Source organism: Aptenodytes patagonicus, chromosome W (assembly GCF_965638725.1).
Source record: "Aptenodytes patagonicus chromosome W, bAptPat1.pri.cur, whole genome shotgun sequence".
Classification (NCBI taxonomy): Eukaryota; Metazoa; Chordata; class Aves; order Sphenisciformes; family Spheniscidae; genus Aptenodytes; species Aptenodytes patagonicus.
Window position 1 is genome coordinate 3,503,281 of NC_134981.1, and position 18,112 is coordinate 3,521,392.

Consider the following 18,112-nt stretch of genomic DNA (forward strand, 5'->3'; position numbering starts at 1 on the left):
ATCTTTTTTCCTGATTTTTTAGTTATAAAAGTTTCATTTTATACATTCATTTTTCATATGTGAGAAATATACTTTATAAGCTTTTTCAATCTGCTGTAAATTAGACTTTTTGCAGAACTTGCAGAAGCTTTTTGGGTTTTTTTGTGATTTTTGGCTTGTGATTTTTGGTGGACCAAGAAGAAAGTTGTTAAATGAGTTCCCCTTATTGGCTTTTTTTTGGGGGGGGGAGGGGGTGGATCCACAGGCTTTGTCGAATTGGCTTTTTGAAAACGTTAAGTTCATATATTACTGGCTTGAATTTTATTGTGTGTGCAAATAACACATAATCAAATCACTTGTATTTAAGCAACCATTACTGTTTAGTCTGTAATAATTTTTTTATTGATCGAGGGTTCAGCCTTGTGTTAAATTAAAAACTTCATCTGTATAGAGGGAGTCAGGAAACCAACGCTTTCTTAATTCCTAAAAATCAGAAACACAAGACCTTGAGGTAGCTGTTCAGCCTTGAGTCTTCCTCGTTGGTTGAGCTCATCCCTGGTGTGATTTGATGATCTGTAATGGATGCCAGCTGTTATTTCGTCTTGCTGTTACTCCAGCCTATTATTTTGCTTGCTAAACATTGTCCGTAAGTACTTCTGTGAGTGAGAGCTGGGCTGAGGTGCTAACACGCTTCCATTTGCTTTCCCGCCGCAGCTCATGACATGCTAACACACAGTTCCGAACATAATTTGTTATTGTTATAAAATGTCCATAGTGGGTGAGATCAAAGGGCTGTCGAGCTCCATAGTCTGTCTGACAGTCGATGGAGAAGAACGGAAGAAAGAGGAAAAGCACTCTGGTCGAAAACTCTGTATTCTTGTCAACCTGTGCAGGCTGCCCTCCGTGACCGCATAGTATATATATTTTTCAGTTTGATCTCGACTTGATTTTTAGTGGGGCAAAAATAGGAGTGTGACTAAGACACGTGAGGGAAATTTGGGAGATGGCCTTAATTTCCACCTCTGCATGAATTGGTACCTTGTTGTGGGGAGGGGAACAACCTTGTAAAACATGGTTGCCTTTTTTTAATTGCATTATTCATGCCTCAAAAATCAAAATAAAACCCAAAACCTTCCAGACACTGAAGATGTGACTGCCGCAAAATCAAGCGTCTCCTTTAGAAGGCAACGTTTGTCGATGATAAAAGATTTTTATGAGCTAAATTTCATGCAAATGGCTTTTGAGGATTGTAACTAAATCTGTTCTGATACTTGAAAAATGAAGGCGATATTTATCAAGGTGGTTTTCAGAGGTAGAGATAGGGGCATAATAAGTGAATTACTTGGTGGTGAAGTTTTACACCATTTCAGGAGGCAACGCCACTTCCTTCGAAGCTCCGAATTCGGTAGTTAATCGCAGTATCTGGCTTTAATTTTTCCTGTTTAGTTGTAGTATTTCCGTGGAGCAATTTGCATTTCCTCTGGGTGCAGTTCTCTCTGTTTTTATTCTTAGTATGAAAAATTCCTGCCTACGTGTCCCTGCCCTCATGCTCCTGTAAGGGATGGTTCTTTGAGAAGGATAACCGATTTATGAAGAAGAGAATTGTGTTGAGGTTTTTTTAACCTGAATATTGGTGTTCTGGGCAGCGGTCCCACAAAGAAGTGTCTCGGCACGGGTGAGAAGGTGATGAGCTGTGGCAGGAAAGCAAAACTTTGCAAGGGGAAGCCCCGGTGCCAAAGACAACGTATAATAGAGCTTACCCCCTCGCTGCTGCTTTGGAAATAGAAATCAGCCACCAAGGGCTTGCTTATGCCATAAACAAGCCCTCTAGTTTAGTTACGTTACACTTAATTTAAAAAAAAAAAAAAAGGAAAATATTTAAGGAAGCAAAAGTAGGATATAAAGAAATAGTCTTCCGTCCTTTTCCTTTCTCCTTCTTTTTCCCAGTTCTCTACATTTCTGTCACAGAAAATAAATTTGCTCTTTGCTATTCCAGTTCCAGGCAGAATACTGATGTATGTGCATTTTCCTCTTCACATGTATTGAATAAATGCACTTTTCAAAATCCTGATCCCACTTCTTTGTTTATATTTAAATTTCCTTTATGGCCAAAATGCTTTATGTATTTTGGAGAGGAACCTACTAGTTGGAAATCCTTTTTATTTCAAATTCTTCCTCTTTGTGAAATTACCTGTATCTTCTGAAGCAGACAGACACCAGATTTAACCTGTTCTTGCTGCACACGCACCCCCCATAAGCATCACCAGGTTGGTTTTAACTGATTATTCTGTCTCCGCAGCACTAGATGGTGCTGATGACAGTATCTCTGAAATCTGTGCCTTCAAAAATACTAATGATTCGAAAAGTAGTGCTGCTGTTTCAGACCAAGGACCAGTTTGCAAATCCAAATTTTGATTTGACCAAAAATTTCGGTCTGTGAATACAATAGCAGATTATGGGAGGGGAAGAAGGTGGGAAGCCTACTAATATAGCTTATTTCCGTGTTGCTTCTTCCCTTTTTAACAGGGCATGTTCTAGTGGTTTTAACTAATAGCTGTGAAATAGTGAGAGGTCGGTATTTGGTCCCAGGAGTGACACGTCTTGTTGAGGCTCTGTTGGATAGCACAAAGGAAAAAATAAGATTGCAGTTTTCACGACGTCAGATATATTGTGTTATCCTGAAAACACCAAATGTTCTCAACCCTCGTAACCACCACGGAGGTCTTGTAATTTCATCCGACGTTCTTGCCGTATCAGTCCAGTTGCGATTATCACCACCTCAGCAATAGTGTCGTGGTGGGACCGGGAGTCGGGCAGCCGCGGTACCGACCCTGCTTTTGGCCGTGCCGTCTCGAGCCCGTTCCTCGTGCTGGCAGACTCTGGCTGAACCTTGAGGATGGTACAACCCACCCAGGGGCTCTCATGCGGGTTAATTACATGCCTTAACTGCGGCGAAGGTTGTCCTTAAAAGGAAGCTGTTAATCTGTTCTAAGAAATATCTGACTGAAGAGGTGTTTGGGAAATGGTGGAATTTATTGAGTTGGCTCTCGAGAGGTAAGATTTGGGCTTGAGAAGCGTAACTAATTCCTTGTGGTGGTGGTAAGTGTTGGAAAAGCCTTTTCCTGAGGCTCTTGACTAGCCACAAGGCGATAAGCACTGATACTCTGAGGAATCTGCTCCTACCGTCTGTCAAGGATACAATATCAATGATCTATTTTAAGTAAAAAAATTAAGAGGACTTCTTCAAATGCATCATTTCTTGAGGTAGAAAAGCTTTCCAAGCACATGCCTCCGAGCACTGAAGCTGTCCTCCAGTTCCAAGAAATAGAGACTATCTAGAATATAACACTGAGGTAGTATTTTAGCACTTAAAACCCATTTAGTAATTAAAAAGTTAATATTTTCTAAATGATCTGGTGAACAAGAAGTCTGCCACTGCTCCTTGTCCCAAGTGTCACCAACTCCAAGAGCAACATGCTCAGGCATTAGTGAACTTTGTTAGTGCTTATTTGTCAAGGCAGCCTTTTTACCCTCTAAGGATCAACACAGTCATCCTAGGAAAGCCTGGTAGGAGTCCTGTATTGCTCCAAACAGAAGCCAGAAGAATGTGTTTAAATAGAGAAATCCTTAAAACGTAGGACCTGTACCAATACGGGGAGGAGGGAAAGCGGGTTATCTGTGAATTGAAAGCCATGTTGGAAGCGTCCAGCGGCTTTACAGAAGTATCTGACTCCTTGAAGCTGCTGAGCACTAGCTGGTGGCCGTTGTCCGCTGCTTCTGCTTACTCCTCATCCCTCCTTCCACCTTTGCACCCAAGTTACATTCTCCTTATGTATCAGACTGCACCATCCTCTGAGTGTAATTGCCACGCTTTTTTCCAAAATGCATGTAAAAAATGTTTATTTCTCTGTATGTATATGGACCTCTGATTTCACAGATCATTTATAAAGCTAAGGTAATGCTTTATTCCTTGACTTAAGCTAAAATAAATTTGAAAACAACATATACCAGTAAAATGCAAAAACTCGGCCTCCAAATACCCAAAGCTTCTGTCATATACTTGGATTTTTCCTGTACTAAATAAATAGGTTATTGGAATGAATAATATACAAGATGCTTAAGGATGTATTGCAATATATTGCATCAGGTGCTGCACTTAAAAATTGCCTTTTGGTGAACACATACTGGTTATGAACTAAAATTGCATGTATATCATTCCTTCTGTTACAGTTTGACTTTTATGAACATACGATGTTCTTCACATCGTTTATTGTACAGACTATTTCTAATTCAAATTCTGTTGCTTAGCCAGATGTTAAACTAATAAATAAATAAATTCTGTAATGATTGAGTATTGCATTCTAAAAATCTCTTTATTCGTGTTTGTGTATATAATAAAACATCTCTTCTGGCTGGATAGTCTTAACTATTTCAGGACATTATTGTGAAGTTATTTTAATATCTTTTTCCTTTTTTTTTTTCCCCCCTCCAGTTTATTTTCTTTGTTGTCTAAAAAACACAACAAAGTGCTGGAGCAAGCCACGCAGTCCTTAAGAGGTTCCCTCGGTTCAAATGACTCTCCGCTTCCTGATTATGTGAGTATCGAACTGAATGTTTTAGTAGGTGCTTCAAAATAGAAGTGGTACATCCCTAAATCTGCAAAGATTTATCAAAATGTGTGACAGCTAAGCCACCACCAACACCAAAATACAGGAACCTGTATGAATGATGTCATGTCTGAGACGTCTTTAAAAAAAAAAAAATAATTACACTTACAAATGGCAAAACAAAACCGCGGCTATTCATAGCGAAGAGACTTACTGTACCCTGTCAACTTGCAATTCTCAAGCCATTTGTATTTCAGGATATTTAAATCATACAGTTAAAAACATTATTCTTAAGAACAGGGCTTTGGCATCCACAGTATGTTAAAATGCCTACAAATGACGGAAACAATTCCCAGTGAGCCTTCGGGGGAGGACTGCAGTCCTGGGGCAAATTGCTACGTTCTGAACGCACGGATCCATACAGTCCTCTTCAGTTTACTGAGCCAATACCCACAAACAGGCAACAATTTTGTAATTTAATTGCACGGCTTGCTGGAAAATCTCTAGTTTCGGTACAAGAAGGAGACATCTTCCAAGGACTTGAATAATATCTTTGTGCTACTGAAGTGTCTTTGGTTTGTACTCATTTGAACTCTCACTGCAATACTGTGTAAAAAAAAGTTGATTTATCAGTTGCTCTGGATTTTTGAGGATGAAAATGTAACAACTGTTTTATTTTCAGTGTTAATATGCGTTCCAGGACATGCCTGTCTGAGACTTTACTATCACATTACTCTAACATTAAGTATAAAAGTACCTAAAAAGATAATTTGATATAATAGTTTAATGACTTAAATTTAACTAACCAGGTTTCTTAACCTGCATCTTTTAGTTATTATTCCTGACACGTACCATCCAGACTAGAGGCATTTCGTTATTCAGAGACACGCGGGGATATAGGGCAAATGAATCACTTGCAGGTTTTTCCTGTGTATTCCTGCTGCCTTACCATGCCCTAATTCATGTGGAGCTCCTTACGACACCTGTGGTTTTAGGACTTTCGATTTCTGTCCCACAAGTTGCGATCTGACCTTTAATTTTTAGAAGTCGAAACATTTCAGCAAGAACCTCCTCAAGTTAGTTTGTGGTTAAAGACCAGGAGATCCCACTTCTGTTTGCCTGGTAAGGTGATACACAGGCCAAATAAAACTCTTTCATCTGCATGGTCACGAACAACTGAAAGTCCCCGAGACTTCAGACACCTTGGAGAGGATTTGATGGCCCTTTCCCACGGGTTCGCTTCTCGAGCAACAGGGGCTCGTGGTGGAGGGGCTTCCACGGTTGTGAGGACTGCAGTATTTTGGATGCATTGAGCATTTCTGGGTGTTGTGATTGATAAGGCTCTTGGGGCCGTATTTCTCAGAGGTGATTAACCCCGGTGTCATGCCAGGTTCCAGCTTAAGCAATTCCACAGCTCCGTGTTCAAATTCCTCCCGTGGTCTCGTGGCTCTTTATTGAGCTGTCCTGGAGACCTACGGTGCTTCAGTTGGCTTTCAGGGCAAAGGGAGGCTGCTTTGGTGGAGGTGATGGCTTTTCATACCTCAGATATTTCGTATCATACCATATCATGTCGTATATCATATCATATCATGAGATAGTTCTGCGTAACATGCAGTATCACAGCCAGAGGGGTTGGAGTGAGTGCTTCGGATGGGGTTTATGGGCACAGGGGCTCCATAAGCTGGAATTGCTGCTAAAGGCTGTGTATTTTGAAACTAACCTCTGAGACACTGTGGGGTCTTGGTTAGATAACTGTCAAGCATCTTCAGATGCCTGGAGAATAGGGCTGAAATTTTTAACGCTAACTTATATTCCTAATGCAGGGACTGCAGTTGTATGTGGCCTGTTGTCAGAAGGAGGATATTGATATTTAGTTGAAGATGTCCCTGCCCATGGCAGGGGGGTTGGACTAGATGACCTTTAAAGGTCCCTTCCAACCCAAACCATTCTATGATTTATGAAAAGAGACCCTTGTATTTTCTTCCCTAGACAAACGAATTACCATCCCCACTGTTCAGAGGAAAGAAAACAGCGTGATACACACGTGTTTGTAAAAGGGCACATATAAATAAATATATATATGCACACACACATAGGCATATATTTACATATATGTGGAGATATATATGTATATATTTCAGTGTGTGTATGAATTTGGTGCTTGAAAACTATTTTATAGATTTTGGACTTCTTTTTAACTTACTGGATGCAAACTATGTAGTGCAGCTAAGGAAAGACCCAGGGTGCTCGCTGTACATAGTTATCCCCTTACAGATGGAGACAGCTGAGAAATGCAGTTTATGGAGCAGGGCTGGGGAAGCACCCTGGAGTGCAGCCCAGAGACTTAGATACTTCACTGAATTTCTTCCCTTTTATTGTTGGTATGACGTCGGGAGGGAGGGGAGAAGGAGAGCAGTGGGAAGGATTGCTGTGGGGGAGAGTAAAATCACTGAAGTGCACGGCCTGTATTTTGAAAGAAGAATGCATACTTTTATGCATGGCTTGGGTTTTTTTTCTCCAAGTTGCTCGTGTTCCAGCTCAATCTGAGGCATAGGCAGTTGATTAAATAAAAGTTGAGGCCAGATTTCATTTACTTCAGCATATTCTGCTTCTGAAAGCCCATGTTTGTGTTGTCTGTAAGAATAGCAAAGAATCTAGGAACTGCCATAACTTAAGTGTCTGAAGTCCTGAAGCCCGTTCTACCACTGTATCCCAGCGTGGAGCTAAAGAAAGGGGTGATTCTGAGATTGCCTGCTCCGCCCAGGTTTATGTCCAGAGAGGAGGAGGATTGCTTAGTAGGCTATTCTCTTCACAGGTTTCATTCAGATTAGTCAAACGTGTTTTAAAAATGTTTCTCATTATTTTAATTCTTTTTTAATTTGCTTAATTCATTTAATTTATAAACTGACTTTTTTTCTTACAGTGTTGTGTAATCCAAAAGTGAATCTGCATGGTACCTAGGTCAGTCACAAGGGTTAAATCATATATAAAATTACTCTAGGTGTTCCTTATGGTCTTGTCTTGAGCCTTTCTACTCATTTGTGAGTACTAGACTTCGAAAAAACAAATTATGGTAAATGCTGTGTGTTCCTTCTTAGGGCTAGGAAGGATATGGAAGGAAAAAGGCAGCATCGGTGATCTTGAATTCAGCCCCGTCCGTTGTGGACATCGTATGATGGAGAGGTGCTGTGGCACAGTATGCCCGTGCCATAACGCATACACCCAAAGGGAGCAAATGGAGATTAAGAGACGGGTATCTCTTAATTTCCGAGTGCTCAAGCAGTAGTACTGTTTGTACTCTACTTTGTTTTCATTACTGTAAAAACCTAAGTTTTTGACCTAATACACAGTCCCTAGGCTGCTGATTATTGATGGTGGTAAGAATATACTGGGATCCTCCTTTACTATGTTTCTCACGGTCTTTTTGTGAGTATCTGCTGCGGACTACCATCAGGTCTCTGGTGTACCAACAAGCTGCAGGTATTTCGCTGTGAACTAGAATAAGGAACTGACCCGGCTGGCTTTTATATTGTTGTTGTTGAGGTTTTCTGGGCTTTAAAAAAAGAAAAGAGCAAGTTGTTTCATTTATTAATGCTAGACCAGTTTCCTGGTCCTGTCCTGATAAACTGTAGTCAACGTGATCGGTTTCAGGAGCAGGATGGAGAAGCCAGCGGGGAAGAGAGAAGCAGCTCCCGTCATCAAACAGTCGCTTCGGAGACAGGATCCTTGGTTAGACCAATTCTCATCCTACTTCGTTTACTAGTTGTTTAATAAGCTTTATTATTAAGCGTTATTTTCATAGTAGCAATGACCTGTTTCGAAATACCACACTTCAGTCAAGTCATCCTTGTCCGTGAGTATCTCCAGGCTTGAAGAAATGGGAAAAATCCAGTTAGGTTTTTTTATTGCTTTCTTACATTCAATGAAAGCACATTTTCCAAAATTTTTAACAAACAAGAAAACCGGTAATGAAATAATTGAGAATTTTGCTTCTTCCGGTTCAAATCAAGACAAATTACTTAAGTAAACATATCAATGATTTTCTTTGTAATTTCATTACAGCCTAATGTAATTCGTTAAATCATAGATACTTAGCAGCGTAACTGGAGGCACGCTAACTTCCCTGGGAAAGCAGCACATCAGACCTGTTGTTGGAGCTACCATCTACCCAAACGGTTGCTTTTGAAGGATTTCATAGCATTGTGTATGATTTTCGAGCACTTCAATCTTTGTTATACTAGAGCTGGTAACGAGAGATTCTCCTTAACTGTTCCTAGGAAGGAAGGGGATGGAGAAGAAAGTACATTTTGAATTTTGGCAAGCTCATGTCAGAGGTTCAGAAGTCTCTTGCTGATGTAAGAAAAAAAAAAATTGCTTAATGCAAAAACTGAGGAAAATAAAAATCAGCAGGTTTGGCAGGCATCATCACTTGAGCCTGTATTTGGATACGTAGCTTTTGATTTGGTTTCTGAGTTTATTTCAACATCATCTAATGCAACACAGGGACAAGGGATTTTATGTCAGTGGGAGCCCAAACTCTTGTTTACTGGTGGTGGGCGTGAAGGCTTAGCAGTTAAACAAAAACTCCTTGGAGCACATTTTGAGAATCACTCAACACCCAGGGTGGGGGTCACGGGTCTGAGGACCCCACGCTGCTGTCTGCTGGGAGTTCTTCTCTCTGCCATCCATGGGGATTTTACCGACAGCCTTCGGTTGCTTTGATGGAATAATATTAACAGAAAATAGTGTAGGTAAGATGATTACTAGCCACATAGGAAAAATTCTAAAATTCATTTCAGTTTAACTTTTTTTTTTTACCTTCTAAATTTTGGCTATTAAAAAATGCATTGTTCTACCCAGATGAAGCTTAAACGTGTTAGGAAAAGTTCTAAAAATAATCCCACTTAGTGCTGATATCTTCAATTATTTCATATATAGGACTGTCACTTAACCAGCACTTCGACGGTGAAGGAATTTTGTCAGCGATAGAAACAATGTAGTGTAGTGTTAGACTTTTCATATTTACAGATGTACTCCTGTGAATATAAGAAGAGCCATCCTTTAACCCCCTGTCCAAAATCTGCTGTTTCTGTGTTAAAGGTGTAGAAATGTTGGCGTGTTGGCAATCCAAAGGGAAAAATGCAAAGAATACGAACGCAGTGAGCTACGTGTGTATGTGTATCTGTATAAAGTCTGCATTAGCAAAGCCTGGTGGTACGGGGAGAGTTCCTGATCAGAGCTGACTTTTCCTGGCTCCTTACCAATCCAGTTAAATTTACCTGCTGTGCGGAGCTAGTGTTACATGGAGCCTTGGAATTCTGCGAATGTCAGTGAGTTTTTCTCTCGTCTTAATAAGGAGAATTAAACTTTGCATTTGGGTGATGAGATTTCTGTATTTCTTTTTTCTTTTCCTTCTCAGTTTGTGCTCTGTAATGGGCTAAATGAAGTCCAATATTTAGATTCTTCTTTGATTTATCCTTGATTTATATGGTAAATAGAAAGCAGCTGTCTATTTAAGCATCTAATTCTTGAAACTCGTAGGCCCCTCAAGCGTCATCTGGAAATAATGTAGCTTGTAAAACAAAGCTAAGAAGAAAAAGCAATGTTTGTTTTATGTGGGATCAATGACTTCAGTTGGGGTCCTTCTAATTTGGCCATTATGAGGGTTATTAAAAAGCAGTATTACAAAAGTGGTTTCAACAAAAAGAATTTTTTTGGTAACTTGTATCTTGTTATTACTGTTGATTATATTCAAAGCTGCAAGTACTTCATAAATAGTCCTTCATTTTAGTTTCTCCAACAGAGAACCGACCTAATCTCCCTCCTGTACACGGGTGATGTTAAAAGGTTCCCCTATTTCATTTACTCCCTAGGAAGAAATTGTCTTTTATAAGTAAGGACTCCATATTTATCTTAGAAATTTGGGATTGCTAAAGAGTAGGTAAAATAAGGTCTATGAACTGCAATATTAGCTGTCTTTTAAACATAATGAAACAAATCTAAAATCTAGAAATTTTCTGGATTCAGTTACATTACAGTAGATGAAAGATGGTAGTACTATAGATCCAAAAGACTGAAGTCAGCCCTATTTTCAGCATATGCAGTTTAGTCACGGCCTTGCTAAACAACTAGAGCAAAATTCATGTTCTAGAAATCCGTAATATTAACAGCTGTAGACTCAAATCTTTTGTCCATGATATTTGTCTGCCATTGCATTGTCATAGAAATCCTGTTCAGTCCCTTTCACGGCCCTACCAGAGTTCTTCCGTGTAATAGTTCGGTATTTCAGTTAAGGTTATGGCATCTTGTGACACAGACATGTTTCTACGAAGGATGCCGTGCAAATAAGTTAACTATTTTAGCTTACCCAGCATGTAGCAAACAAGCATTTCGTTCACTATCAATGTGAACAATATTTGAACTGTAAATAAATGTTGTGATGTTTTGGGGCCCTGTAATATGTTCTCTGGTTACACATCTAATATTACATTAGATATGCTGCAGCTCTACCTCATTTTTTTAATTACCTAAAGAACTGGTTTAATGCAGAACTCTGCCACCAGACATAAGTGTTTTCCTATAAATGTGTGCTATCATGAAGAAATAGGAAGTCTTCCCTGCTATCATCTGATGACTTTAGTAATGATGCAGAAATGAAATTAAACCCGCTTCCAAATAAACTGCTCAGCCATAATAGAGTTAGTATGATGCAATTAACGTTGTTTAGCTGGTAGGCTGTAAAAATACTGCTTAGTGGTAACTGCTCCCAACGTACAAAACGGGTACCAGTTGTTTAGCTGTTGCATTGGACACACCATTGGCAGAATGGGAAATTTTTACCAAATTAAATCAAGACTCCTAACTGAGATGGACAAATATTGTCAAATATTTGACAAATACTGGAGGGGCGGGAAGCTAAGGTAGTTTATTTTGTCATGATGTTTCTTCAAAACGCAGAAGCCACCTACTTTTCACCAAAAGCACTGCCTAGATCTCTTCAATACTCTTTTTGTCTATCTTTTCTTCCATTTTTTTATGTCACTAAGTAACTCGGTAAGATTTTTTGATTGCATTACATAGCAATACACTTCATTTTTGTATGTGAATTTTTAGATCCTTTTGTTGCCTACTGTGATAAACTTAAAATGTGATTATACAAGAAAATTTTTTTAGGATGTTGTTTACTGAAGGTAGTATATGGTAAACCAAGACAATATTTTTGTATGGAATGTGGATTCTAGCAATTGAAGTTGCATTTAATAGGAGAATCGCTTTGTTTTGCACTAAATTACCTTCTTTTTGATTACTCTGAGTTGATGGCTCATGAGCAGAAGTGACATCTGCAATATCAGGTTGTTCTTGGGTATGCCTGTCTCCACTCCAGTATTGAGTGAGAGGCCTATAAATACATTTTCTAAATATTAGTCATACCCTCCTTCAGATGAATTATATTTTAGTTTAAAGAATATTACTCCTACCTAATCCCCCTATTTTTGTATCATAAAAAAATAGCAATTTCAGAATAGACTGAAATAACCAACCTAACCCAAATCTAAAGCAAGCTTTTGTATTGAGTGATAGCCAAATTCTGCAGTTCTCTCTGAATTCTTAATCAGTTCTTTCCTTGAAACGAATTGGACACTTCCCTGAAAAAAATGCTGCATAAATTATCCTTAAACAGAAAGAACAAATGATCCTAAAATTCCGTGATAAAGATACGGTGAAGATAAATAAACTTGGTGAAGTTCAGTCTATTTAAACTTCCATATGTTAGTATGAAGGACTAACAGTTATTTGCAGTTGGTCTTTGCATTATCATGTCTTTAATAATATGCTTGTGGTTGAAGGTTTTGTGGACAAATATGTTGAAGAACATCAAGATGATGTTCTTCAAAAAGTTGTTCTTCTTTCATCATTCCGGAGTTCCACAAAAGTCTCATTGGTGTCTCGTATTCGTGTTATATAAATGGCATTACGCCTTATTTCACTTAGAAGTTCTCAATATTTTGGAAAATAAGGGTGAAAATTACTATCTTTTTTTTTAAAGAACATTTAGTGTGGCAGCAGCATCTTATGATCATCTGATTGAAAATCTTTCATTCTTCAGATTCATGAGACATGAGAACAAATAGGAAGAAGTGGGAAGAACTTCTGACATTAGCAATACAAACACCTACTAAAGTCCTTTTAAAAGCCTGTTATTTTGGTCATTACAAACATTTGAAGAAAGCCAAACATGAGCATCATAATTTTTTACTTATTTTCCTCCTTCGGTAGTTATATAGGTTTAGGGCATTGTCATTGTTTTGCAGTAAAGGGTATAAATGATGGCACTTGTTTGCATTTTTGTACTCAAAAGACACGTTTTTGATAAGACCACTTAAACGAGTGTCCTTAAAAGAGAAGATGATTAAGCTAAAGTATTTGTGAGAGCTTGTTTCGGAAACAGATGAGCACTGTCTCAGGGTCCCTTCACGCCTCCCCAGATTAAGCAGTAGAATTTTGTACGCTGATTTTTCTGCTGTGCATCTACTTGTGTTGCATTTGAGAGAGCTGGAAGCCTGATGCAATACCGGGATTTTAGAAGGGCCTGAGGTGTGATACAGCACAAGCTGTAGATAGAATATGCGATATATTAAGAGAAAGCCTTCACAAGCCTCTCTGTAAATACTGTTTATTACTGCCTTGTAAGCCAACATTCGCTCAGTTCAAACTGATGAATGACAAATCACAAATTTAGAAGTGCTTGGATGAAAAAAGTAACAGTACTGATCTTCCGAAGCATCTTTCTTTGCCGATTTGGTCTTTAGGCACTTTTCCTGCTGCCTCCTTCACACGAGTGGGTTGTTCAGAGCTTTTCAGGAGAAGTTGGTTGCTCTGGATGGTTGGGCTTTGTCAAACCTCCATAGACAAACAGAAAAAGCCAGTGCAGTAGCTCTCCAAAGAGTAGGATTTATTTTTGTAACTGCTATGTATTTCAACAATGTAGTAAAACAAACTTTTCGTGTTCCTAAAGCAAGGTTTTGATTGAAAAATGTAGTGCTTAAAAACCAGAAGTATGTTACCATATGTTATAAACATCTCAGTAATTCTTTTTTTAAACATGCAGCCATATAAAGTAAAGGAAACGGATGCAGAAGGAAGTCTGTTCAGACCCTTTTAGGCTGTTTGGTACTAAATACTTAATTGAAATTAGAATCTTTTAACGCCACTTTTTCTAGATGAGGTATTGGTGAAACATGAGAACTTTTTGATGTTGCACCTTCTAGTTCCAACTTCTCTTCATATTTTACAGGGACACTTATGGACTAACCAGTGAGGCTTGGGAACGCTTTTAGTTGTTGTTTAAAAAAAAATCTTTCCATTTATATCGAAGGGTAGTAAATAGTTATTAAAAAAAATAGCATAACAGAGATCTTTAGATTCCTTCATTGCAGATACCTATGATTTGGAATTGGAAAGACAGCCAGAGAAAATAAGAGAAATGAAGGTAAATCAAGACAGTGATTCTGAAAAAGATGGTAAGAGGAAGATAGTGTGCTTCAGGCTGTGGATAAAATCTTGCATGAAATTGTTCACCTGTCAAATTGCTGCTGAAATCTGCCTGAACTGAAATGTGGAGAAGTTAAAACGGGACCATTTTTGACCTATGCAGAGCCACATTTATTCCAGTTGTGTCCAAGTTACAGAAGGACGGTCCCGTCAACTTACAATTTATCTTCTTGGAGAGTTACTACCCCCCTGAACCACACATCACACCCTCGCTGAGGGCAATTCTCCCGCTAACGGCTGTCGTTAATATTGCCTGTAACGTCATGCAAGTTAACTGCTGTCGATTGGCAGTGTGGGTGGCCAGGGGACCGAACGAGGGGATGAAGGAAAGGAGAATATTTTAAAGGGAGTGAGTCAAATAAGATTGAAAGACGGTCTTGGTAGGAAGTGAAAAAGAAAAAGGGTTGGAGAAAGACAATAATTGATATAGGCAGAAATTCAAAACCAAAGGTACCCTGCCAGGGCTGGTTCCTCTCCTGCTGCTCCTAAGAAACATCACATGGAGCAAAATAAGCCACTTACTGAAAACCGATTTCCTCATCACCTGGCCTGAAAAGCAGCATTAAAGAAACGTAGAATTGAGAATTTTAATTTTGTTTATCCCTATTGACAGTGGTGGATTCTTGTTCTCTGTGAAATAACTTTGTGGCAAAGCCATCAAAACACGTGAAGAGTGTATTTAGAAGAAACAGAAATTTAGAACAATCTTTGTTTTTCATGTTTATTGAATTCTATAAAGTCACCCTAATGTTGTTCACAGGCGTAATTGGAAAGATAAACTTCTGTTTCCCTTTTCGTGTAACCAGCGATTTCTCTTGAGTTTCTCATTTCTTTGTAGTTTAGGAACTGAGCAAGATAGAGGAATACATTGCACGTGTCATACGCTACATCGGTTTTTGTGAATAGTAATTCTTCCACAGAACTGGTTAATTACAGGAACAATAAACCAGAAATTGGACAAAAAGTATCCATTCTTAACGTGCTATGAGTTAGATACAAACATGATGACTAAAGGACTCTGTGTGATGGTAGTTACCTGAACTTGTAATTAAATTGTATCTTAACAAATATACATTGGGATAAAGGGAAGCCTGTGTTTTCAGTCTGATGCCTGGCTTTTAAGGGTTTAACCCTGCAGCTTTAATTTTAAAGCAACAGCAGGAGGGGTTTTGGATTAACACATAAATAAATACTCCCCCCCCCCCCCCCCCTTGATTTATACCAACATAAAATTTTCTAATGTTTTTCAAAGGGGAAAGAAGGTAAAAAACAAAAGAAGACAAAAAGCTGATAGTCATATTCTACATCTGTTTTCTGCCAGTGACATACCAACCATAAAGCCATTTCAGGGAAGTATCTTTTAAAACATTCATAACGAGAAAAGACTCTAATATATTACCGTTATTTAATCCTGCCATACTCTTATCCCCAACGCTGTTGGGAGATGTCTGTGATTGCCTACGCCGCTCTGAAACAAAGTTGAGACGAGTAAGATACGGGGTTTTTTATTGCCCTTCAGATATGTTACTGGAATGTGGTGGAGGTTTTCCAGAACTGCTCTTGCACGTATTTAGGCTGGAGCCCAAGCTGAGTGAGCTGTGGCCTGCTACCCAAGTGTATGACATCTCCTCCGCAGACACTGTCTTCTGCTGCGTTTTTTCTTGATGCCAAGCTGGTACAGCGTGTACGGAGGCTGTTCCACTCCAGCAGTTGTGTGCGTGCTAACCCAAACTCTTGACCTTAAAGAAACTGTTTACTAATAACAAAAAACCACCATCCTATTCGAGAGAAAAGAAGATGGGTTGTAACATTACAGGTTAGATTTAATTTTTGCATTGCAATAGGAGTCAAAATCTTAAGTATATCTCTTCCCTCCAGATCAACTGGAAAGAGAATGGATGTTGCGGTTCCTAAAGGCCGGTCTTTAAGCTACTTATCCGTGGCACTTGCAAAGAAATCAGATGCTTACTCAATGCAGAGAAAAAAAAAATAAACCTGAACAAATAATGACAAGTTTTCTTATTCCCACACTAATCTTTTAGATTTTGATAAATCGAGACCATAGGAAGAGTCATGTCACATTCCCGTGGGAAAAAGCTTCACTGAATTTTTCTGAAATACGGAATTATTTTCCCACAATAAATTAGCCATCTTGCCTTGTGGTGGACTGTTAATTAGAATTCATTAGAAAACTTAGCTTAATTTGTAGCTAAACAATCATAATTGCTTATGGGATTTTGGTGAGGAACGATCCTGGACTGACTCCAGGATGGATGCACAATATACACAAGAGTTTCTCTGTCTTTCGAACACGGTGATCTCTCATCTTGCCCATGTCTATCACTGCTGCACTTTATGAACCAGACCACACAAAATTAAGTTTTGTCCCAACATAGATGAGACTTCATTTCCGCAGATTTCCTTTGTTTGGATAAGGTAGTTTTTGCCATATTTCTATCAAGAGTGTTTTTCTTCGGCATTTGAAAAAATGTCACCTGTTGCTTATAGTTCATTTTGGAACGGGTACCTGTGTACACAGGCTTCTAGAATTCTTTTCTGTGAGTTTTGGGTTTTCCAAATCTCAGTTAAAGGTTCGTTTTTCGGCGTTCAGGCTATGTCTGCTGTGTGCTTCCAGACCATTCGGCAGGAAGCGGAGCAGTGGTCATCAGCTTTTGTGTTTATCAGAATTGATGCAGTGTCCAGGGGAATGCACTTGAAAAATAAGATGGAATGTAGTAAACCCAACATTTAATCTAAAAGTTACTCCATTTATTTGGTTTGCCTGCTATCAGCTCTCAAAAGGCTGTTTCTCATCTCCTTCCAATTTGCATTTTATTCAACCTGCGAGAGCAGTGCTTGAAATTTGGTTATGGTGGTTTTTCAGGCCCATCTTAATAGAGTAAATGATACTACTACTGGCAGTGACTGGTTTTGAAGAGGTGGTAAGGTAAGAGGAAAACAAATAAAAACACTTTCTTATACCTTATTATATTTTAAAAGGGCTTACCTATAGATCCTTTAGACTGCAAACCACTTCAAAGATCAATAATGCAGTTTTTCCTTTTCATATGATAGGTTTCTCACATCTTTGTTCATCTATCCCCTTTAATTTTCAAAATGTTTAACACCACTGAAAGAATTAGTAGAGTTAAGTATGCCAAGTGGTCTCATAGAGAGTTGTATTTCTGAATTACTTTTCTAACCACGCTGCTATATCTTAATATATCAGAAGAAATAAAAGCACTCTCCATGATTTATCTTCACAGCTCTGGGGTAAAATGACGGCTGTAAAGCAGCATAGTCCTGCTCACAACAGTTTGGGAATCTTGTACCGTAATCCCTTATCGAGTGTCTGTTGTCTGGGACCTGACATTTTTTATCATGCACTGCTAGTATTTAAGGAGCTACAACATGCAAAGAATACTGCACCATCATGAAAAGTTTTCTGCGTGCACACTGTCACCTTCTGTATGAACAGCAACCAGCTAAATCAACCACCATTATTGTTATTATTATCATTATTATTATTATTACTAAACGTGGCTAATATTGTCAAGAGGGCATCTACAGTTTTATTTTGTTTTTCGGTGGTTTTCTTTTAATGTCTTATTTAACTCGGTTTACCTTTGCAGTGATTTTTCTTGTTTGAGCAAAGCGGGAGTCTTACACTGCTGAGCCACGGGAGGAGTGCCGAGTGGCCTCAGCAGTAACACCGCTTCCCTTGCCTTCTTGACGTTCCCCGAATGGTACTGACGTGAAATGTCTGCTCTGCGAACTCCTTCCGACTTTCTTATGCCTCCCACAGAAATTTCAACAGCAATTTTCAGCCTCAGGGCAAGAATACAGAACTTTTTGGCTGCCGAGTGTGTGGAGAGTAGCACTGACTTTTCCCACTGACATCCTGTGCGTCATCACGACCAGAAGATCTTCTGCTTGGATAGTATGGAAATTATGGAAACCTGATGCAGTCCGTG

At 38.9% G+C, this 18,112-nt stretch overlaps 1 protein-coding gene across 5 annotated transcripts in view; it reads left to right on the forward strand.

Moving 5' to 3' along the window:
• The window catches only part of LOC143172286 (dymeclin), a 224,911-nt gene that overhangs the window by 154,600 nt on the left and 52,199 nt on the right, over nucleotides 1-18,112 (forward strand). For all 5 annotated transcript variants that reach the window (XM_076361540.1, XM_076361539.1, XM_076361538.1 and 2 more), the window contains one exon: nucleotides 4,472-4,574. In XM_076361540.1, coding sequence (XP_076217655.1) covers nucleotides 4,472-4,574 — 103 coding nt within the window. The remainder of the gene's footprint in view (nucleotides 1-4,471; nucleotides 4,575-18,112) is intronic.